The 24740-nt window shown below is 46.2% G+C and overlaps 1 protein-coding gene and 1 long non-coding RNA gene across 6 annotated transcripts in view; one reads left to right on the forward strand and one right to left on the reverse strand.

Moving 5' to 3' along the window:
* LOC143805471 (uncharacterized) overlaps positions 1 to 20561 on the forward strand; it is a 68923-nt gene extending 48362 nt beyond the window's left edge. The window contains exon 2 of the long non-coding RNA XR_013221252.1: positions 19483 to 20561. This is a non-coding gene — a long non-coding RNA (uncharacterized LOC143805471). The remainder of the gene's footprint in view (positions 1 to 19482) is intronic.
* LOC143805466 (complement C5-like) overlaps positions 1 to 24740 on the reverse strand; it is a 130047-nt gene that overhangs the window by 14053 nt on the left and 91254 nt on the right. For all 5 annotated transcript variants that reach the window (XM_077284880.1, XM_077284879.1, XM_077284882.1 and 2 more), the window contains 4 exons: positions 10932 to 11004; positions 8031 to 8223; positions 7844 to 7961; positions 885 to 950 (listed from right to left, as the gene is read on the reverse strand). In XM_077284880.1, the coding sequence (XP_077140995.1) occupies positions 885 to 950; positions 7844 to 7961; positions 8031 to 8223; positions 10932 to 11004 (450 nt within the window). The remainder of the gene's footprint in view (positions 1 to 884; positions 951 to 7843; positions 7962 to 8030; positions 8224 to 10931; positions 11005 to 24740) is intronic.

Here is a 24740-nt window from a genome sequence, read left to right on the forward strand (position 1 = left end):
CACCGCAAATATTTCCTCCAGTATAGAATTAGATGGTCATGTGTACATGTACAGTAAGGATGCTGTTTAGCACCTGAATTATTATTGGAATTTGTATATATTATTTCTTCTCTTCATTTTATTAACCTCCGTTGTCTGTTCAATTAATGTATGCCGCTTACTTACCCTCCCTGGGGTTATACTAATGGTGAGATCTTGAACATGTGGCTTATTTTAAATGTCTCTTGTTATATTTTTCAATAAAATATCATTGGATTTAATATAAATGTGATCGCTTCTTTGAGGTGACGGTGATTAGGCCGTTTCCGGTGTGGTTTTGTGTGATTAGGAAGTTTCACTGATTGATATAGGACCTTATTAAGTAATCCACAGGATGCAAACTGACCACTATAAGCAGCTTGTGAAGTTGTGCTGGGTTCATTTCCTTGAATCACACAAAAGAGACACAGGATTCTCTCTACAAGTTGTATCTGGTATCACAGCTCTGCTATATGAAAGTGAATGTGCATGACCTGCATTACCTCACATAGCCAGTACACAGGGGGCGCTGTATTAGGCAGGGGTCACACTTGTGGGTTCAATGCGAGAAACTCGCGTGAGTCTCTCGCATCAATTCCTGACACTGCCGCCGGCACTCGGGAATTTAGCGTTCAGCTGCATACAAATACATGCAGCCACATGCTCCGTTCCCGAGTGCTGGCAGCAGTGCCGGGACTTGAAGCGAGTTTCTCGTATTGAACTCGCAAGTGTGACCCCGGCCTTAGGAAGAAAGCTGCCATGTTTTGTCATCCTGGGCATTCCTGTAGAAGGGAACAAGAGAACAGAACACCCTTTAGGAGCCCTCTCCCATCACTTTGGCCCCGATTTTAGGAGGTGTAACATACTCATGCCTCGCAGCTGTGGTGCAGTCAGCAGAGATTGTTGACGTTTTCTCCGGAGAGCGGAAATATCTGGAATAAGAAAGAAACATCTGAGCACATAATCTTCCAGCTACAATGGATTCCCTCAGCAGCACAGAGTTTTTTAGGAGATGAGTGAAGAGAATGAAGGTAGGGATAAGCAGAGGAAGAAGGATAATCTCCTGCAGCAGAGTATTTCAGGAACAGGATGTAGATTTTGGGAGGAGGGAATAGAGGTAGGAGCAGACCTCCCAACTTTTGAAGAAGCTACGCGCGCCGCGGCAACTTTTAGGCCACGCCCCTGACCACACCCATTTCACAACTAATCACACCCAGCGTCTGATTGGGGCACCTTGGGCCCACCAGAGAAAATCATTCTTGGGGCCCACCATGTAGCTACATAGAAATAAATACAAGACCACCAATTGTGTGGTAAAACACGCTAATATCAGGGTATAATATAAGGTTGTACATGTCATAATTATGTAGCAGGGGTTGGGGTAGAGTCATAGACGGGTAGCCCTCTCACAGAATATAATGTCGCCCCCTCATAGAATATAATGTAGCCTCTCTCATAGAATATAATGTAGCCCCTCTCATAAAATAATGTAGCCCCCTTCATAAAATATAATGCAGCCCCCTCTCATAGAATATAATGCAACACCCCACACAATATAATGCAACCCCCTCAGGTATAACGCAGCCCCCACCATAGAATATAATGTAGCACCCTCATATGGTATAATGCAGCCCCCCTCATATAGCATAATGCAGTCCACTACAGAATGTAATGCCTCCCCCCATAGAGTATACTGTAGCCCCCTCATAGAGCATAATGCTGCCCCCTTCATATACAGTCATGGCCAAAAGTATTGACACCCCTGCAATTCTGTCAGATAATACTCAGTTTCTTCCTGAAAATGATTGCAAACACAAATTCTTCGGTATTATTATCTTCATTTAATTTGTCTTAAATGAAAAAACACAAAAGAGAATGAAGCAAAAAGCAAAACATTGATCATTTCACATAAAACTCCAAAAATGGGCCAGACAAAAGTATTGGCACCCTCAGCCTAATACTTGGTTGCACAACCTTTAGCCAAAATAACTGCGACCAACCGCTTCCGGTAACCATCAATGAGTTTCTTACAATGCTCTGCTGGAATTTTAGACCATTCTTCTTTGGCAAACTGCTCCAGGACCCTGATATTTGAAGGGTGCCTTCCCCAAACTGCCATTTTTAGATCTCTCCACAGGTGTTCTAAGGTGTTATAAGGGATTCAGGTCTGGACGCATTGCTGGCCACCTTAGAAGTCTCCAGTGCTTTCTCTCAAACCATTTTCTAGTGTTTTTTGAAGTGTGTTTTGGGTCATTGTCCTGCTGGAAGACCCATGACCTCTGAGGGAGACCCAGCTTTCTCACACTGGGCCCTACATTATGCTGCAAAATTTGTTGGTAGTCTTCAGACTTCATAATGCCATGCACACGGTCAAGCAGTCCAGTGCCAGAGGCCGCAAAGCAACCCCAAAACATCAGGGAACCTCCGCCATGTTTGACTGTAGGGTGTTCTTTTCTTTGAATGCCTCTTTTTTTTCTCCTGTAAACTCTATGTTGATGCCTTTGCCCAAAAAGCTCTACTTTTGTCTCATCTGACCAGAGAACATTCTTCCAAAACGTTTTAGGCTTTTTCAGGTAAGTTTTGGCAAACTCCAGCCTGGCTTTTTTATGTCTCGGGGTAAGAAGTGGGGTCTTCCTGGATCTCCTACCATACAGTCCCTTTTCATTCAGACGCCGATAGATAGTACGGGTTGACACTGTTGTACCCCCGGACTGCACGGCAGCTTGAACTTGTTTGGATGTTAGTCGAGGTTCTTTATCCAACATCCGCACAATCTTGCGTTGAAATCTCTTGTCAATTTTTCTTTTCCGTCCACATCTAGGGAGGTTAGCCACAGTGCCATGGGCTTTAAACTTCTTGATGACACTGCGCACAGTAGACTCAGGAACATTCAGGTCTTTGGAGATGGACTTGTAGCCTTGAGATTGCTCATGCTTCCTCACAATTTGGTTTCTCAAGTCCTCAGACAGTTCTTTGGTCTTCTTTCTTTTCTCCATGCTCAATGTGGTATACACAGGGACACAGGACAGAGGTTGAGTCAACTTTAATCCATGTCAACTGGCTGCAAGTGTGATTTAGTTATTGCCAACACCTGTTAGGTGCCACAGGTAAGTTACAGGTGCTTTTATTTACGCAAATTAGAGAAGCATCACATGATTTTTCAAACGGTGCCAATACTTTTGTCCACTCCCTTTTTTATGTTTGGTGTGGAATTATCTCCAATTTGCCTTTAGGGCAATTCTTTTTGTGTTTTTTCATTTAAGACAAATAAAATGAAGATAATACCAAAGAATTTGTGTTTGCAATCATTTTCAGGAAGAAACTGAGTATTATCTGACAGAATTGCAGGGGTGTCAATACTTTTGGCCATGACTGTAGTAATATGTAGCCCCCCAGAATATAATGTAGTCCCCTGAGAATAATGCAGCCCCACCACAGAATATAATGCAGCCCCCATAGAGTATACTGTAGCCCCATACAATTGCACTACCAGGGTGCAGCGGACCCAAGTAAAATGGCAACTGCACAGGTGCAATACCAAATGAAACAGCCAGCCTTCAATCATGGATTGGCCGTGTGGTACACCAATGCAAAAAAATATACCTTGTATGTGGCAATGTTCACACAAGGAATGCAGATCATCTAGTTCTCGGCCTATTAATGACGCGCTATGACGGGCTGCCCAATGCTAACTATGATGCATCCTGCGTGAACAGAGGCCACAGTTTACAGAGCCTGGTCATACCCATATCCATGCCCCAACCACACACATTTAGCACTGCTGATCACACTGGGTCTTCCAGCACGACAGTGACCCAAAACATACAGCCAATGGAACAAAGGAGTGGCTCAAAAAGAGGCACATTAAGGTCAGGGAGTGGCCTAGCCAGTCTCCAGACCTTAATCCCATAGAAAACTTATGGAGGGAGTTGAAGCTCTGAGTTTCCAAGCGACAGCCTCAAAATCTTTATGATTTAGAGATGATCTGCAAAGAGGAGTGGACCAAAATTCCTCCTGACATGTGCGCAAAACTCATCATCAACTACAAAAAACATCTGACTGCTGTGCTTGCCAACAAGGGTTTTGTCACCAAGTATTACGTTTTGTTTGCCAGAGGGATCAAATACTTATTTCTCTCTTCAAAAGTACTGTTTCCTCATACATGCCCCCCATTCCCCTGTACTGTTTATTAATACATGCCCCCTATTCCCCATACTGTTTTCTCATACATGCCCTCTATTCCCCAATACTGTTTCCTCATACATGCCCCCTATTCCCCATAATGTTTCCTCCTACATGCCCCCCATTCCCCCATATTGTTTCCTCCTACATGCCCCCCCAATCCGGTGTACTGTTTTCTCGTACATGCCCCCATTCCACTGTACTATTTCCTCATACATGCCCCCATCTCCCCCTTTGCTCCTCATTTTGTGCCCTCAAATCTCCCCCCACACATTAAATCCCCCATCCCCACTACAAATCTCCCCCCATGCACTTAATCTTCGGTGTCTTCAGCTCCACTGGAGCACTTACCACTAGTGATGAGTGAATATACTCGTTACTCGAGATTTCCCGAGCACGCTCGGGTGACCTCCGAGTATTTTTTTTAGTGCTCGGAGATTTAGTTTTACTCACCTAAGCTGAATGATTTACATCTCTTAGCCAGCTTGAGTACATGTGGGGATTCCCTAGCAACCAGGCACATGTACTTATGCTGGCTAACAGATGTAAATCATTCAGCTGCGGCAATGAAAACTAAATCTCCGAGTACTAAAAAATACTCGGAGGTCACCCGAGCATGTTTGGGAAATCTCGAGTAACGAGTATATTCGCTCATCACTACTTACCACCCATCCTGCATCTCTGGTGAGTGACGTGAGCAGCGTGATCACATGATCTGATCACGCTGCTGGCGTCACTCTGACCCGGCAGTCAGAGCTTCAATTGTACTCGCATCTCTGAGACATGAGTACAATTGATCCCTTGCTTTCGGTGCGGAGCAGCAGCTTCTCTGCGCTGGCGGTCAGCTTGACAGTCAGCACAGAGAACAGCTGACTCCCAGTCCGGGGGCGGTAGAATGTAGCCGCCGGGGGAGACACTACGGACCGCCGCATTAGGCAGATCGACTGCGCCCCCCGCCGGCTGCACCCGGGGCACATGCCCCGGCTGCCCACCCTGCCGGGAAAAGTAGTTCCCGGCCAGGACAGAGTCTGAAATTCGGGACTGTCCCGCAGGATCACAAGTACCCACTTTGCTGCTTTGTACATCACCACAGACTACACCAGTGCCATGTAAACCCTATAGTGACTGCAATCCTCCAGCAAAGCCTGGCGTCCAGAACAATACACCATGTAATCACCCAGGACATGGCAGCAGAAACCCCCATTGTGAGTGCTGCTCCCCAAACCTGCTCCCAGCCCGCTCTGCTGTCACACCCAGCACCAGCCCCTGCTGTGCCCCCACTGCCCAGTCCTCACCTGCACTGTTCCATGCCTCACATTGCAATAGGCTCCGGGTGAAATCATCCTCCTTCCTCGGTGTGATAGGAGGACACAATTGTGACTCTCTCTGTGCCTGTGCGCAGGGGCAGCTGATAACGCACACTGGGAGCTGTAGTTCCAGGTGGCTGTTCTCTGCTTCAAAAAAAAAAGTTACTGAACTACAGCCCCCACAATAGATCCGGCTGTGCGAAGACTGAGGTGGGTGGGCGGCCAGATGGGCAGGCCAACCCCCGGACTAAAAAACAAAAAAAAACCCTTGCAGCCGCTGAGGGAGAAATTGAGGACCACCGCATTAGGTGGCCCGACTGCGCCCCCGCTGGTAAAAGTAAGGTCCCGGCCGTGACAACGGGACACAATCTCAAAATTGGGACTGTCCCACTGGATCCGGGACGGTTAGGAGGTATGGGTAGGAATCATCAGCAGCACAGAACATTTTAGGAGAGCAGTGCAGCCAATGGGGGACATAAGAAGTGGGGTCCCCAGCAGCACAGACTATTAAAGGTCCCCATATTAGACTAATGTTGGCTTTATGTGCCGATAATGAAGAGTTTGGCCTACAGATTATTGTGTATGGGGGCTCTGGGCCCATAAAGGTGAGGGGATGAGGACCCAGTATGTCTGATTTTGGACTTCAAGCCTTTTGTTCTGTAGAAATAATTTGGAGCAGTTGGGATGACAGCTGGCTGACACCTACTTACAGTGTATGGCGGAGTTAGCGTCTTTGCATACCGAGGACGAGCGCCAACGGACTATGCACAAGAAAGACTGAGTCCAATTACTGCCCTGTAAGTGTAACACCCAAGGAAACCGGTTGTTACAGTGGTGTTGCTTTCCTTTCGAGGAGGGTGATGCCATATCTGGAAGCGAGGAGGATCCCTTTAACAGGTGGTACATACATGCAACATGTTCTGATTCCAGGCCAGAAGGGGGAGCTCTGAACCCGCTTTCTGGGGAGCTTCCCTAGATTTATATTCTGGCTTGGAGGAGGAGTGAGTTATATTGTGTGAGACAGTGAAGGAGACAGTTGGAGGAGAAAGAGAGAGCAGGAGAGCTGGGGCCATGCAGCCACGTGGTGCTGCAGCTCTAGGCCAGAGAGGAGAAGCAGACAGCATTGCATCTGTAGAACATGCCAGAGGGAAGAAGCACAGGAGAATTAAGGAGCTGGAAGGGAGCTGCGACTGAGCGCAGGAACCGGGCACCGGGAGCCCGAGGCTGTGTGGAACATGTATGCCCCATAGCAGAACCGGAGGGCAGAAGACTTCAGGTCGTCTGTCCGCACCCACACCTGAAGGTACAGCAACATACAGAGCCCGAAGTAATCTTAGAGACACCTCTAAAAAGGCTTGAGTTGCCTACCATGCGGGTTCTGTCTTAGGACAGGGAAAGAGAGGACCTTGTGTGGAGCCATAGGCAGCAAGGGAGTCGCCTTACAGTGCAAGAAGGAAGGTTTACAACCTCACCTGAAAGGGGGATTCATAATCGCTTCCAGGCCGACCGGACCTCACCAACACCTGTTTCCGGTACCCTGGACTGTAGCCGTGAATCACCAGTAAACAGGTAAAGAGACTGCAACCTTGTGTCCTCTGGTTATTTCTGGCACCACACTATCCGTGCCAAATACATCGGGAGCCCTGGGGACCCAGCTTCACCTGTGGGAAGCCATACCATCTTTGCTGCAGTGCCATCACTCCCCAGTGGACCCCTTTAAGCAGCGTTGGTCACCCCTGACCAAATACCACAGGTGGCGTCACGAACATTTCTTATTCAATAACCCCTTTAAAGACCTTCTCTTTTATTTGGACGCCCAGAGCCACAGACCGGGTCGCTGCCACTGTGACCTCCCCTTTAACGACCACCGGACCAGGTACCGAGTAACCACTAGGCCCAGACGGGCGCTCCATATACATGGCGATCCGAGGATCTGTCCCAATACGCAGCGGGTGTTATAGGCAGCACATCCTGCGCACACGGCCGAGGGGCTTCAGGAGAAGAGTGTGCTGGTTTTGCAGTAGGTCAGAGAGTGAGAAATAATAGAAAATAAATAAAGAAATAAAGGAAAGTACGGTCCAGAGAAGTACAGAGTATTTCAGGAGAGGAGTACAGAGAATGGGGTGGGGGGAGGATACACAGAGGAAGGAGTAAGGTCCTCAGCAGCACAAAGTATTTCAGGATTAGAGTGTGTGGATCGCTTTTTGTATATGAACCTCATACACCTCACAGCAGAGGGTATGTTACAGTGTATCAGTGCAGACAATCCTCTGTCAGGTGAATACTGCAGCACACGTTTCTCCAGTGTGGATACAAACATAGAAGTGTGGCATTACCATGCTCATCCATGGTGGTGCGGGCAGCGCTGGTCACCGGGATTCTCCTATCTTCTCTGAACACCTCAGACTCCACCACCAGATACACAAACTCTCCGGGGGAATCCTCCGCCTCCACCTACGACACAGGAACCTGTGAGATGAAGCGTGAGCTCTGGATACCCCACACATCCCCTCCCCCACTCACCGACAGCTTCAATGCCCCCCGGAAGCGGTTGTCAGGAGTCAGCGCCAGCAGCGTAGAAGAGAACGTTGTCTTCTTATCCGGGTAACTTACTAAGGAAACTGTCACTGGGAAACTCTCCAACTGCTGGGACGTCCGAACCAAAACCTTCTCCGGGAAACCAAGTCGCCATTTTTCTGGGGCCGTCACATGGGGGCTGGGGAAGAAGGAAGAAATTACTGTACGATACTGGGACCTGCATCCAGGGCCATTGTCAGCACCCGGGCAACTGTCGGGGCCCTGAGCAGGCATCGTTGTGGAAGCTTGCGCGCTATGGGGCCTGGTGCCAGCGCCTGCGAGTGCCCCCGCATCATATGGGGCCCATCATACACTGGAGCATCATATGGGGCCCATCATATACTGGAGCATCATATGGGGCCCATCATATACTGGATCATCATATGAGGCCCATCATATACTAGAGCATCATACGGGACCTATCATATGGGGCCCATCATATACTGGAGTATCATATGGGGCCCATCATATACTGGAGTATCATATGGGGCCCATCATACACTGGAGCATCATATCGTAGCGTATCTGTTGGGGTCCTGACCAGGCTCGTTGTGTAAACTCGCACGCTATGGACACTGGCGCCAGCGAGTGACCCCGCATCATATGGGGCCCATCATACACTGGAGCACCATATGGGGCCCATCATATTCTGGAGCATCATCATATACTGGCCCATCATATACTAGAGCATCATACGGGGCCTATCATATGGGGCCCATCATATACTGGAGTATCATATGGGGCCCATCATATACTGGAGTATCATATGGGGCCCATCATACACTGGAGCATCATATCGTAGCGTATCTGTTGGGGTCCTGACCAGGCTCGTTGTGTAAACTCGCACGCTATGGACACTGGCGCCAGCGAGTGACCCCGCATCATATGGGGCCCATCATACACTGGAGCACCATATGGGGCCCATCATATTCTGGAGCATCATATGGGGCCCATCATATACTGGAGCATCATATGGGGCCCATCATATACTGGAGCATCATATGGGGCCCATCATATACTGAAGCATCATATGGGGCCCATCATATACTGGAGCATCAATGTGAGGCCCTAATATACTGGAGCATCAATGTGGGGCCCTAATATGCTGGAACATCAATGTGGGGGCCATTGTATACTGGAGCATCATATGGGGCCCATCATATACTGGAGCATCATATAGGGCCGTTGTCAGCATCCGGGTATCTGTTGGGGTCCTGACCAGGCTCGTTGTGTAAACTCGCACGCTATGGACACTGGCGCCAGCGAGTGACCCCGCATCATATGGGGCCCATCATACACTGGAGCATCATATGGGGACCATCATATACTGGAGCATCATATAGGGCCCATCATATACTGGAGCATAAATGTGGGGCCCTAATATACTGAAGCATCAATGTGGGGCCATAATACACTGGAACATCAATGTGGGGGCCATTGTATACTGAAGCATATGGGGGGCCATCATATACTGGGGCATCATATGGAGCCCATTATATACTGGAGCATCATATGGGGACCATCATATACTGGAGCATTATATGGGGACCATCATATACTGGAGCATTATATGGGGCCATCATATACTGTATGGAGCATTATATGGGGACCATCATATACTGGAGCATCATATGGGTGCCTATCATATACTGGAGCATTATATGGGGCTATCATATACTGTATGGAGCATTATATGGTGCCCATCATATGTATGGAGCAATATATGGGCTCATTATGTATAGAGCAATATATGGGGCTCATTATACTATATGGAGCATTATATGGCGTTCATTATACTGTATGGAGCAATATATGTTGCTCATCATACTGTATGGCGTATTATATGGGGCTCATTATTTTGTATGGAGCACTATGCGATGCCCAATATACTGTATGGAGCAATATATGTGGCTCATTATACTGTATGGAGGAATATATGGGGCACATTATTCTGTATGGAGCACTATGTGGTGCCCATAATACTGTATGGAGCAATATATGTGGCTCATTATGCTGTATGGGGCATATTATTCTGTATGGAGCACTATGTGGTGCCCATAATACTGTGTGGAGCAGTATATGTGGCTCATTATACTGTATGGAGGAATATATGGGGCACATTATTCTGTATGGAGCACTATGCGATGCCCAATATACTGTATGGAGCAATATATGTGGCTCATTATACTGTATGGAGGAATATATGGGGCACATTATTCTGTATGGAGCACTATGTGGTGCTCATAATACTGTATGGAGCAATATATGTGGCTCATTATACTGTATGGAGGAATATATGGGGCACATTATTCTGTATGGAGCACTATGTGGTGCCCATAATACTGTATGGAGCAATATATGTGGCTCATTATACTGTATGGAGGAATATATGGGGCACATTATTCTGTATGGAGCACTATGTGGTGCCCATAATACTGTATGGAGGACTATACTGACCAATTTCTGAGCTATTGTAGAATTTACAATAGATATCACTCATGTATTGTAAGAAGTAAGTGAAATCTTTGGCATTGTACTATACTTATATTTCTCTGGTGTATCTGAACATCATGAAATGTGGTATGTGTTAAAGGGGCTCTCTGAGACTCTTTCGCCTGGGGCCCACGAAAACCTGGAGTTGGCCCTGCCTACATCACCTAGACTGGACCCCAATATCAGGAAAGTAGGAAATGCGCTCCATACCTGAAATACTCTGTGCTGCTGTCAGACCCTGACACCTTCCACTCTGTGACATCTAGACCTTTGATACCAGTACCTCTCCTGAAATACCCTGTGCAGCTGTGTCCCTCCTGTAGATTGGGGACTCGTCCATGGTGCATTACTTACATCAGACTTCGTCCTTGTCCTTCCCCGCAGAGCAGGAACAGCAGAGGGATCGTCAGCAGGATCATCTCTGGAGCTGTAATCAGTGAGATTGGGAGGGGTCACTTTTTATACCCCAGGGCGAGCCAATTATTATGTTGGGAGAAGTCCTGTCATGTGAGATTCTGGGAGTGTAATAGCAGCAATGCTGACTGTCTCCTGCACATAAACCACTGGGGAAGGATGGAGACTGAAGGGAAAGAGCTGGAGGAAGGAGCTGCTATTAACCCTTCACTTACATGTACCAAGATAATCCAGGACAAAGACTGCAAAGTGTTGTATCTAATCATTTCCGGTGTGATACGGTCTGCTGAGCTGTGTATCTAATCCCCTCACGCGTGATACATACACTGTTCTTACCATTGCCGGTGGGCCCCCGGGGTGTCAAGTGAGGGGCTGATATTGTGGCATCTGAGACTGATATTCAAGAAAATGGAAAAATGGGAGGATACAGAGTGCCCCCCCATACCGCGGCAGCCTACATGCTCTCATATATAATAACAGTTGATGATTGGCGCCAACAGCAGTACATCCTGTGAGCAGAGCGCAAAAGCTTAAGTACAGTGGGTCTTCAGGTAACAGAACCTTAAAGAATTGGGACCATTACCTATGTGGGCATGCTCTGTGACCAATACAGAGATCATTGTGCAGAGAGCAGAGGAGGTGAGCTGAGATCATCACCTATAGATTTCTATGGGATTGTTTTGGGCATGCTCTGTGACCTGTGCAGAGATCTTTGTGCAGAGAGAGGAGGAGGTGAGCTGAGACCATCACATATAGATTTTTTTATGGGAGTGTTTTGGGCATGCTCTGTGACCTGTACAGAGATCATTGTGTAGAGAGAAGAGGAGGTGAGCTGAGACCATCACCTATGGATTTCTATGGGAGTGTTTTGGGCATGCTCTGTGACCTGTTTGGAGAACATTGTGCAGAGGGAGAAGGAGGTGAGCCCAGACCATTACCTATAGACTTCTATGGGAGTGTTTGGGGCATGCTCTTTGACTGGTGCGGATGTCATTGTGCTAGGCTGTAATAGGTTAGCTGAGACCATCACCTATACACTTCTATGGGAGTGTTGTGGGCATGCTCTGTTACCTGTGCGGAGGTCATTGTGCTAGGAGAAGGAGGAGGTGATTGCTATATGAAGGCGAATACATTTTTTTCCGGCCGGTTTGTGTTTGTGTCTGCATGCTTGGTAAAGATGACCACCAGGAACACAACATATTCAATACACATCTTTCCAAACTATGGTCACTATTGGGTGTAATCAGCCTGCACCGAGCCTTTCACCATGTGACAACAGAGCAGTACTACTATCCGGTGTGAAGAACAGGAGCAGGAGGCAAAGGAAATGACAGATGTGCAGACATAACCTAGGAGAGGCCGAGTCCTCCTCTACAAATGGTCATCATACTGGGGGCTTCTGCGCCCCAACACATGAGATGTCCTATGGGACCCCAACATGGGGAAAGGAAAGCACATCCAGCCCACAACATGCAACGGCAGATTCACATACTGAGAGTCCAGTGAAGGGTTAATCCCGCCCTCGTTCATCGCCCCATCATTGTATCGAGGCGTGTAACGAAAACCACATGTGCAGCGCAGATAGCACACAAGAACCACATGGTGGGAGCTGATGGCCTGGGTCACACATGGCGACCAGGCACAACCATAACAAACTTGGAGGCAGATACACCTGATTGAATGTACCATTACTCCCATCATCTCCCCATACATTACACCCTGGCAGAAACTCTCAGCACATCCAAATGGACCGATACAGTGAGGGTTTTCTGCACTATAACTCCCATGATCTCCATATACAATATCACACAGCAGGGAGTTCGGGCCGCACCGGTCACATTGCTCTCTCACAGAGAGTATAAACCGCAACATTACCATTCCAGCGCCCCCGCAGGGCAGGGAAGAGTTAATAACTATCAGTGCCCCTCCTGGGTTGTACATATCACATGGCACCTCAGAGAAGAGCACATGGAATCACCAGGAGGGTGACTGACTGATAATGCTGCCAGGAGGGAGGTTGTGGGCGCACATTTGGGAGGTCCTGGACCCTCCATAGCTAGAAGTGTCCGGCCGCTGCTACAAGTACGGGGCAGATGGCAGGAAGAAATCTGAAGGGAATACGAAGGAAGGATGCCAGGGTGGGCACAGCTGAGCAGTGCTGCGGGCACTGACTGCCACCATGGAGACCGGGCTGATGGGGATCACAGAGTGACTGGCAAAATAATTAACCCCTTCACCCCCAAGGGTGGTTTGCACGTTAATGACCGGGCCAATTTTTACAATTCTGACCACTGTCCCTTTATGAGGTTATAACTCTGGAACGCTTCAACGGATCTTGGCGATTCTGACATTGTTTTCTCGTGACATATTGTACTTCATGTTAGTGGTAAAATTTCTTCGATATAACTTGCGTTTATTTGTGAAAAAAACGAATATTTGGCGAAAATTTTGAAAATTTCGCAATTTTCCAACTTTGAATTTTTATGCCCTTAAATCACAGACATATGTCACACAAAATACTTAATAAATAACATTTCCCACATGTCTACTTTACATCAGCACAATTTTGGAACCAAAATTTTTTTTTGTGACGGAGTTATAAGGGTTAAAAGTTGACCAGCAATTTCTCATTTTTACAACACCATTTTTTTTTAGGGACCACATCACATTTGAAGTCATTTTGACGGGTCTATATGATAGAAAATACTCAAGTGTGACACCATTCTAAAAACTGCACCCCTCAAGGTACTCAAAACCACTTTCAAGAAGTTTATTAACCCTTCAGGTGTTTCACAGGAATTTTTGGAATGTTTAAATAAAAATGAACATTTAACTTTTTTTCACACAAAATTTATTTCAGCTCCAATTTGTTTTATTTTACCAAGGGTAACAGGAGAAAATAGACCCCAAAAGTTGTTGTACAATTTGTCCTGAGTACGCTGATACCCCATATGTGGGGGTAAACCACAGTTTGGGCGTATGGCAGAGCTTGGAAGCAAAGGAGCGCCATTTGACTTTTCAATGCAAAATTGACTGGAATTGAGATGGGACGCCATGTTGCATTTGGAGAGCCCCTGATGTGCCTAAACATTGAAACCCCTAACAAGTGACACCATTTTGGAAAGTAGACCCCCTAAGGAACTTATCTAGATGTGTGGTGAGCACTTTGACCCAACAAGTGCTTTACAGAAGTTAATAATGCAGAGCCGTAAAAATAAAAAAATCATATTTTTTCACAAAAATGATCTTTTCACCCCCAATTTTTTTAATTTTCCCAAGGGTGAGAGAAGAAATTGGACCCCAAAAATTGTTGTGCAATTTGTCCTGAGTACGCTGATACCCCATATGTGGGTGTAAACCATTGTTTGGGCGCATGGCAGAGCTCGGAAGGGAAGGAGCGCCATTTGACTTTTCAATGCAAAATTGACTGGAATTGAGATGGGACGCCATGTTGCATTTAGAGAGCCCTTGATGTGCCTAAACATTGAAACCCCTAACAAGTGACACCATTTTGGAAAGTAGACCCCCTAAGGAACTTATCTAGATGTGTGGTGAGCACTTTGACCCACCAAGTGCTTCACAGAAGTTTATAATGCAGAGCCGTAAAAATAAAAAATCATATTTTTTCACAAAAATGATCTTTTCACCCCCAATTTTTTATTTTCCCAAGGGTAAGAGAAGAAATTGGACCCCAAAAATTGTTGTGCAATTTGTCCTGAGTACACTGATACCCCATATGTGGGTGTAAACCATTGTTTGGGCGCAGGGCAGAGCTCAGAAGGGAAGGAGCGCCATTTGACTTTTCAATGCAAAATTGACTGGAATTGAGATGGGACGCCATGTTGCGTTTGGAGAGCCCCTAATGTGCCTAAACATTGAAACCCCCCACGAGTGACACCATTTTGGAAAGTAGACCCCTTAAGGAACTTATCTAGATGTGTGTTGAGCACTTTGACCCAACAAGTGCTTCACAGAAGTTTATAATGCAGAGCCGTAAAAATAAAAAATCATATTTTTTCACAAAAATGATCTTTTAACCCCCATTTTTTTATTTCCCCAAGGGTAAGAGAAGAAATTAGACCACAAAAGTTGTTGTGCAATTTGTCCTGAGTACGACGATACCCCATATGTGGGTGTAAACCATTGTTTGGGCGCATAGCAGAGCTCAGAAGGGAAGAAGCGCTATTTTACTTTTCAATGCAAAATTGACTGGAATTAAGATGGGATGCCATGTTGCGTTTGGAGAGCCCCTGATGTGCCTAAACATTAAACCCCCCCACAAGTGACACCATTTTGGAAAGTAGACCCCCTAAGGAACTTATCTAGATGTGTTTTGAGAGCTTTGAACCCCCAAGTGTTTCACTACAGTTTATAACGCAGAGCCGTGAAAATAAAAATTATTTTTTTTTTTCACAAAAATGATTTTTTAGCCCCCAGTTTTGTATTTTTACAAGGGTATCAGGATAAATTGGACCTCAAAAGTTGTTGTCCAATTTGTCTGGAGTACGCTGATACCCCATTTGTGGGGGGGGACCACTGTTTGGGCGCATGACAGAGCTCGGAAGGGAAGGAGCGCCATTTGGAATGCAGACTTAAATGGATTGGTCTGCAGGCGTCACGTTGCATTTGCAGAGCCCCTGATGTACCCAAACAGTACAAACCCCCCACAAGTGACCCCATATTGGAAACTAGACCCCCCAAGGAACTTATCTAGATGTGTTGTGAGAACTTTGAACCACCAAGTGTTTCACTACAGTTTATAACGCAGAGCCGTGAAAATATATATTTTTTTTTTTCACAAAAATGAAATTTAGCCCCCAGTTTTGTATTTTCACAAGGGTATCAGGATAAATTGGACCCTAAAAGTTGTTGTCCAATTTGTCCTGAGTATGCTGATACCCCCTATGTGGGGGGGAACCACTGTTTGGGCGCATGACAGAGCTCGGAAGGGAAGGAGCGCCATTTGGAATGCAGACTTAAATGGATTGGTCTGCAGGCGTCACGTTGCATTTGCAGAGCCCCTGATGTACCCAAACAGTACAAACCCCCCACAAGTGACCCCATATTGGAAACTAGACCCCCCAAGGAACTTATCTAGATGTGTTGTGAGAACTTTGAACCCCCAAGTGTTTCACTACAGTTTATAACGCAGAGCCGTGAAAATAAAAATTATTTTTTTTTTTTCACAAAAATGATTTTTTAGCCCCCAGTTTTGTATTTTCACAAGGGTATCAGGATAAATTGGACCCTAAACGTTGTTGTCCAATTTGTCCTGAGTACGCTGATACCCCCTATGTGGGGGGGAACCACTGTTTGGGCGCATGACAGAGCTCGGAAGGGAAGGAGCGCCATTTGGAATGCAGACTTAAATGGATTGGTCTGCAGGCGTCACGTTGCATTTGCAGAGCCCCTGATGTACCCAAATAGTACAAACCCCCCACAAGTGACCCCGTATTGGAAACTAGACCTCCCAAGGAACTTATCTAGATGTGTTGTGAGAACTTTGAACCCCCAAGTGTTTCACTACAGTTTACAACGCAGAGCCGTGAAAATAAAACATATTTTTTTTCCCACAAAAATGATTTTTAGCCCCCCAAATTTTTATTTTCCCAAGGATAACAAGAGAACTTGGACCCCAGAAGTTGTTGTTCAATTTGTCCCTAGTACGCTGATACCCCATATGTTGGGGTAAACCCCTTTTTGGACGCACGGGAGAGCTCGGAAGGGAAGGAGCACTGTTTTACTTTTTCAACGCAGAATTGGCTGGAATTGAGATTGGACGCCATGTCGCGTTTGGAGAGCCCCTGATGTGCCTGAACAGTGGAATCTCCCCAATTCTACCTGAAACCCTACCCCTAACCTCACCCCTAACCGTTTACTGAACATTTTCTGACAGTCATAAGTGCCACGTATATAAGTGCCACGTATATAAGTGCCACGTATTTAAGAGCCACGTATTTAAGTGCCACGTATTTAAGTGCCACGTATTTAAGTGCCACGTATTTAAGTGCCACGTATTTCAGTGCCACGATATTTCAGTGCCACGTATTTCAGTGCCACGTATTTCAGGCACTGAAAAATACGTGGCACGTAAATACTTCAGTGCCACGATATTTCAGTGCCACGATATTTCAGTGCCACGTATTTCAGGCACTGAAAAATACGTGGCACGTAAATACGTGGCACGTAAATACGTGGCACGTAAATACGTGGCACTGAAATACGTGGCACTGAAATACGTGGCACTGAAATACGTGGCACTTAAATACGTGGCACTTAAATACGTGGCCACTGAAATATCGTGGCACTTATATACGTATATACGTATATAAACGTATATTTCAGTGCCACGTATTTCAGTGCCACGTATTTCAGGTTAGGGGTAGGGTTAGGGGTAGGGTTAGGGTTTTTTGTTTTTTTCTTGTTTTCTTGTGTTTTTCTATAAAAACGCATGCGTTTTACCGCGTTTACATGCATTTTTTCACACATGTGGTTTTTTAAAAAACGCATGCAGATAAAAACGCAAGTGTGAAACCAGACTAAAAGACGCTTTTTATAGCAAAAAAGTTTTTGCGTCTCCACATTTTGAGACCTATAATTTTTCCACATTTTGGTCCACAGAGTCATGTGAGGTTTTTTTTTTTTTGCGGGACGAGTTGACGTTTTTATTGGTAACATTTTCGTGACCATTTTTTATCACTTTTTATTCCGATTTTTGTGAGGCAGAATAACCAAAAACCAGCTATTCATGAATTTCTTTTGGGAGAGGCGTTTATACCGTTCTGCGCTTGGTAAAATTGATAAAGCAGTTTTATTCTTCGGGTCAGTACGATTACAGCGATATCTCATTTATATCATTTTTTTATGTTTTGACGCTTTTATACGATAAAAACTATTTTATAGAAAAAATAATTATTTTGGCATCGCTTTATTCTGAGGACTATAACTTTTTTATTTTTTTGCTGATGATGCTGTATGGCGGCTCGTTTTTTTGCGGGACAAGATGACGTTTTCAGCGGTAACATGGTTATTTATATCCGTCTTTTTGATCGCGTGTTATTCCACTTTTTGTTCGGCGGTATGGTAATAAAGCGTTGTTTTTTGCCTCGTTTTTTTTTTTTTTTCCTTACGGTGTTTACTGAAGGGGTTAACTAGTGGGCCAGTTTTATAGGTTGGGTCGTTACGGACGCGGCGATACTAAATATGTGTACTTTTATTGTTTTTGTTTGTTTTTTTTAGATAAAGAAATGTATTTATGGGAATAATATTTTTTTTTTTATTATTATTTATTTAGGAATTTTTTTTTTTTTTTTTACACATGTGGAAATTTTTTTTTTTACTTTTTTACTTTGTCCCAGGGGGGGGACATCACAGATCGCAGATCTGATAGTGTGCACAGCATTCTATCAGATCGGCGATCATACTTTCATCGGAGCAGGCTGCAGCTTTCATCTGCAGCCTGCTCCGACCCGGAAGTGCTCCCTGCAGGACCCGGATACAGCCCCTCGGCCATTTTGGATCCGGGGCCTGCAGGGAGAAGACGTTCGGTACGAGGTGAGTACATCACCTTGTACCGATCGTCTCAGGGAAGCACGCAGGGAGCCCCCTCCCTGCGCGATGCTTCCCTGTACCGCCGGTACACCGCGATCATGGTGTGCCGGGGGTTAATGTGCCGGGGGCGGTCCGTGACCGCTCCTGGCACATAGTGCCGGATGTCAGCTGCGATATGCAGCCGACACCCGGCCGCGATCGGCCGCGCTCCCCCCGTGAGCGCGGCCGATCGCGTATGACGTACTATCCCGTCGGCGGTCATGGGGGCCCACCCCACCTCGACGGGATAGTACGTCAAATGTCGGGAAGGGGTTAAAGGAAAGCAAGGCTATAATGCCACACACGCCAGGGTAATACAGAGGGTGAGAAGTAACAGACCGTGGCCTCGTAGATGTAGTAGATGAATGTACACTCCTGCTCATCACTCATCAATATTGACACCCATGAAGTGTAAGTACATAATGTGGAATATCTCCTGAAAAAAAATGTATAAAGTGAAACAGTTTTTTGTATAGAGCACTCACACATCAGGTTTTTTGTTTCAGGCACAATCCGGCAGTTTTAGAAAAAAATGGATCCGTTTTTTTTTACGCCGGATCCGTTTTTTCCCATAGAGTTGTATTGGCGCCGGATTGTGCCTGAAGGACATGCGTTTCATCCGATTTGTGCCGGATCCGTCCCTTCAGGCTTTTTTGCCGGACACAAAAAACGTCTACTGCAACGTTTTTTCTGTGCGGCGAAAAAGCCTGAAGGGACGTTTGCGGCAATAAACGCATGGAAAGGATGTGTAAATGAACGGTTCCGGCTACCGAATCCGTTTTTTGTACACTGAGCATGCCCAGAAGCTTTGTTTTTGATTCTGGCATGGGAAAATTCTCTCTCTCTCTCTTTCTCTCTCTATCTCTCTCTCTCTCTCTCTCCCCTTGTTCCTTTGTCACAGTGGTGAAGACCAATGAGCTGTTTCAGAACATCAAACACAAGACTTCCAAAGGTATAAGGCCATCTCCAAAGATCTTGGCATCCCAGTTTCAACAGTGCGCAACGTTATTAAGAAAATTGCCAAGCATGGAATCATCAAGAACCTCCTTGGACATGGGGGAAAGAGAGAAGATTGACAAGAGATATCTTTGAAGATTGATGTGAATGGCGGAAAAAAAACCACGTCAAACATCCAAAGACTTGAAAGCCAACATGGGACAGTCTGGGGTCATGGTTTCAACAAGTACCATACGACGCACACTAAACCATGCAGAGCTTTAGTGGCAAATGCCGAGAAAGAAACCATTGCTAAAGAAAAGACATAAAAAGGAACGACGGATAGTTGCCAAAGAGTACATTGACAAACTACATTCCTTCTGGGAAAATGTTCTGTGGACAGATGAAACAAAAATAGAAGTTTTTGACAATGCAAAGCAACGTTTGTTTACAGACAGCACAATGAAGCTTATACGGAAAAGAACACCCTACCAACAGTTAAGCATGGTGGAGGATTCATTATGCTGTGGGGTTGCTTTGCTGCGTCTGGTTCTGGAGGCCTTGACCATATCACAGGAATTATTAAATCAGAGAATTATTAAGAGATTTTAGAGCAAAATGTCCTATCCAGTGTAAGAAAACTTGGTTTGAGTCGATGAACATGGGTCCTCCAGCAATGAACCAAAGCACACATCAAAAAGTACACAGGAATGGTTGAACAAGAAAAAATGGACTGTTTTAAAATGTCCAGCAATGAATCCTGACCTGTGTCCTACTGAAAATCTTTGGGGTGAGCTGACATCTTCCATAGGGAAAAAGAACCATGCAAACAATCAAGCATTTGAACAAACTGCAAAGGAAGAGTGAGAGAAAATACCAGCTGAGAAGTGCAAGAAGCTTATAGATGGCTGCAAGAAACGTTTGGAGGCTGTCATCAATGCAAAAGGGTGTGCAACCAAGTATTAATTAGGGGTGCCTTTATTGCTACACATGCTGTTTATTCTGTTTCTTCTTTGAAATTGCAACATGTAAGTTGAAAAACAATGTTTTATTGTTGTATTACTTTAGATCACTAATTTAAAAAATCCTGAGGATATAGCTTTGGTACATTTCCATTTATTTCTGAAGATATTGTACAGTCTATGAAAAAAATGAAGGGGTGCCAGTAACGACGAGCGGGTCTGTAAAGGGGTTGTCTGAGATTAGAGAACAATGACAGCCTTCTATGAAAACCAGCTGCACTCTTGACCATGGGACGTGCATTATTTCAGCTCAGCTCCATTCACTTCAATAGTGCTGCAATATCAGACACCCAAAAGGCAGAGGTGGTGCTGTTTTGGATTTTATAATGTCAGACAACCCTTTTAATGGCTCAGTTATATCCCACAAAAAGATGGGGGTGGATGCCAGGGCCGGTTTTTCGACAAAGTGGGGCCATAGGGAAAAGTAGGGCCCTAAATGCTCACTTATTACACCATCATACACAAACATTTCAACTATATTTACATGTGCTGAGTTCAGGCCATTCAATGAGTTCGACTGACAATATTGAAGTAATTTGACATTTGTTTCCCGGCCTCTTTACACATGCTGTTGAAGAATAATGGGCACAGAACAATCACTAGTAGATCAATCTGTCCCCATACAGTATCATCTTATCAGCAGCACACATGCACCTTAGTGTGGAACATTGCGCTACTCAGCTGTACGGAGACATCATGGCTGGGCTCGACCTTCATGGTAAAACTTCTGGTGACTGCGCTCCTAATGCTGATCTGCGTCACGATTATGGTGATCGGCTCCACTGAGCATCTGCCAACAAAAGACTCCATGATGATTGGCGGGATTACTTTGTAGTCAGGCAGTACCTGGGAATTGACCATGTGCCCCTCTGTGTAGGTGTAGCACTCTTCGCAATCTGGTGAGATCCTACAGCTGAGGCCACAACATGGGGAGACCCTACGGCTGAGGCCACGGCCTGAGGAGACCCTACAGCCAAGGCCACAACATGGGGAGACCCTACAGCTGAGGCCACGACATGGGGAGACCCTACAGCTGAGGCCACAACCTAGGGAGTCCCTACAGCTGAGGCCACAACCTGGGGAGACCCTACAGCTGAGATGACTGGGGAGACCCTACAGCTGAGGCCACAACCTGGGGAGTCCCTACAACTGAGGTGACGACATGGGGAGACCCTAGAGCTGAGGTGACAACATGGATTGGCCCTACAGCTGAGGCCACAACCTGTGGAGACTCTACAGTTGATGCCATGATATGGGGAGACCCTACAACTGAGGCCACAACCTGAGGAGTCCCTACAGCTGAGGCCACAGCCACAACCTGGGGAGACCCTACAGCTGAGGTGACGACCTGGGGAGGCCCTACAGCTGAGGCCACAACCTGGGGAGTCCCTACAGCTGTGGTGACAATATGGGGTGGCCCTACAGCTGAGGCCACAACCTGAGGAGACCCTACAGCTGAGGTGACGACCTGGGGAGACCCTACAGCTGAGGCCACAACCTGGGGAGACCCGACAGCTGGGGTGACGACATGGGGTGGCCTTACAGCTGAGGCCACGACCTGTGGAGACCCTACAGTTGAGGCCGTGATATGGGGAGACCCTATGGCTGAGGCTACGACATGGGTAGACGCTACAGCTGAGGCCACGACCTGTGGAGACCCTACAGTTGAGGCCACGATATGGGGAGACCCTACGGCTGAGGCCACGACATGGGGAGACCCTACGGCTGAGGCCATGACATGGGGAGACCCTACAGCTGAGGCCACAGCCTAGGGAGACCCTACACATGAGGGCTCGACCTAGGGAGACCCTACAGCTGAAGCCACGACCTAGGGAGACCCTAGAGCTAAGGCCAATCTCTACATATCTATACACGCATGGCGCCCTATATCCCTGCAGAGCCTCAGCTGCGGGACGGACACTGATGTCTATCACACTGACCACTATGAGCAGCTTGTGAAGTTTTTCTGGGTTCATTTCTATGAATCACACAATAGAGACACAGGATTCTCTCCAGGCAATTTATCTCACAAATAGCACCACCTCAATCTACAGGTTGTGTCTGGTATCACAGCTCTACCACATGAAAGTAAATGCGGATAAGCTGCAGTACCACAAATAGCCAGTACACAGGGGGCGCTGTATTAGGAAGAAAGCTGCAATGTTTTGTCATCCTGGGCATTCCTGTGAAAAAGAACAGAGCAGGACAACCATTAGAAGTCCCCGACCATCACTCCAGACCCCGATATTAGGAAGTGTAATGTACTCATGCCTTGAAGCTGCGGCGCAGTCAGCAGATTTTCTCTCCAGAGAAGACGTTGACAATCTACAAAAATTACTCCCATACAGAATATTTTTATAAATAAATAAATCTTTATTTCAACAAAAATACATAAGAACAATTAAAAAAGGGGGATATACTGCAGAATGAAAAAGACTGGTATAGTATTAAAAAAAGTACACAATTCTTGAAATACTTAAAAAATGAATTGATCCATGTGGAGAACGGGCGTATGCAGGTATATTTTAAGGGTATGTGCACACGTTGCGGATTTTGCTGCGGATCTGCAGCAGCTTTCCATGCGTTTCACAGTACAATGTAAACCTATGGAAAACGCAATCCGCAGTGCCCATGCTGCGGAAAAAAACGCGCGGAAACACGCAGGTGTAAAACCGCAGGTGGAATCCGCACAAAATCCACATAAAATCCACGGTAATTCCGCAGGTAAAACGCAGTGCCTTTTACCTGCAGATTTATGAAATCCGCTGCGGAAAAATCCGCAGAGCTAAAAAATATGTGTGCACATAGCCTAATACTCGGGAGCGCGCCAATTTCAGCCGATCAGGTGCTGGACATTTTAGCCAGTGACTGGATATATTGGTGCATATTAATAACTCATCTGGACTAAGGCTACTTTCACACTAGCGTCGTGCACTGCACGTCGCAATGCGATGTGCCGACGCAACGACGCTAACGTTGAAAGCGCCGCACAACGGGGGCAGCGGATGCAGTTTTCCAACGCATCCGCTGCCCCATTGTGAGGTGCGGGGAGGAGGGGGCGGAGTGCCGGCCGCGCATGCGCGGTCGGAAATTGCGGACATGTCGGACAAAAAAACGTTACATGTAGCGTTTTTTTGTGCCGACGGTCTGCCAAAACACGACGCATCCGTCGCACGATGGATGCGACGTATGGCAATCCGTTGCAATGCGTCACTAATGCAAGTCAATGGGGAAAAAACGCATCCTGCAAGCACTTTTGCAGGATGCGTTTTTTTCTCCAAAACGACGCATTGCGACGGAGGCCAAACGACGCTAGTGTGAAAGTAGCCTTAGACCAACCACATTCTGAGGAAGCTATCTGCGAAACGTGCGTCAGAGGGTCCAGGCTGGTAAGTAACTCCTACACAATCTGTTCTGTGAAATGTTTGTGTGCTCCTTATGTCAAGGGAAGTGCCTTTATCGAAAGCTTATTGTATGTTCATTAGGTATCTGCACCTTTCTGTATATATAAGCTCCTGCATTTGTCCTTTGTATTTATATGTGAGCACAAAAGGTGTTGCAATCTATTTGTATATTTATATGTTGTGTACGCACTTGCACTTTACATATAATATCTCTGTATTTTGCACTTGCTATATATACTCGCATGTGAGCACTGGCACTTTATCCAAAACGTGGATTGGATTATAAACTGCTTTTGTACTAATACATATACCTTCTAAGACCACTAGGTGTCAGTATTATATATTTTATTATACTTGTACGCTATTGCTTGGCATATAGTGTTGATAATAATCTATACCTGCATACCCCCCCCCCCTTCTCCACACGGATCAATTCATTGAAGCATTTTCCTGAAGCCCCGGGCAGCGGAGCGCTCCATCTGCGCACGCGCGGCCACAGGAAAGATGGCCGCGCCCACCGGTAAACGGCTGAATAGCGCAGATCGCGCTCTTTTTCATCTCCTGGGCAGTGGATATTCTCTGTTGGACATGCGCACACCACTACGCCACCAACGGAATGATGAGCCTGATCTGGGGGAGAAACAGCGCTGTCACCACGCCCATAGGACCAGACCAGCGTGAGTGACAGCAGAAAACGGCGACTTTACAAAGGTATTTCAGCAGCATAGGTGGGTAATAAAGGCACACAAAGACACTAATGTAACGCCCAGCTCTGCCCCTATTTAACGCTATTTTTA

The sequence above is a fragment of the Ranitomeya variabilis genome, chromosome 2, assembly GCF_051348905.1.
Source record: "Ranitomeya variabilis isolate aRanVar5 chromosome 2, aRanVar5.hap1, whole genome shotgun sequence".
NCBI classification, from domain to species: Eukaryota; Metazoa; Chordata; class Amphibia; order Anura; family Dendrobatidae; genus Ranitomeya; species Ranitomeya variabilis.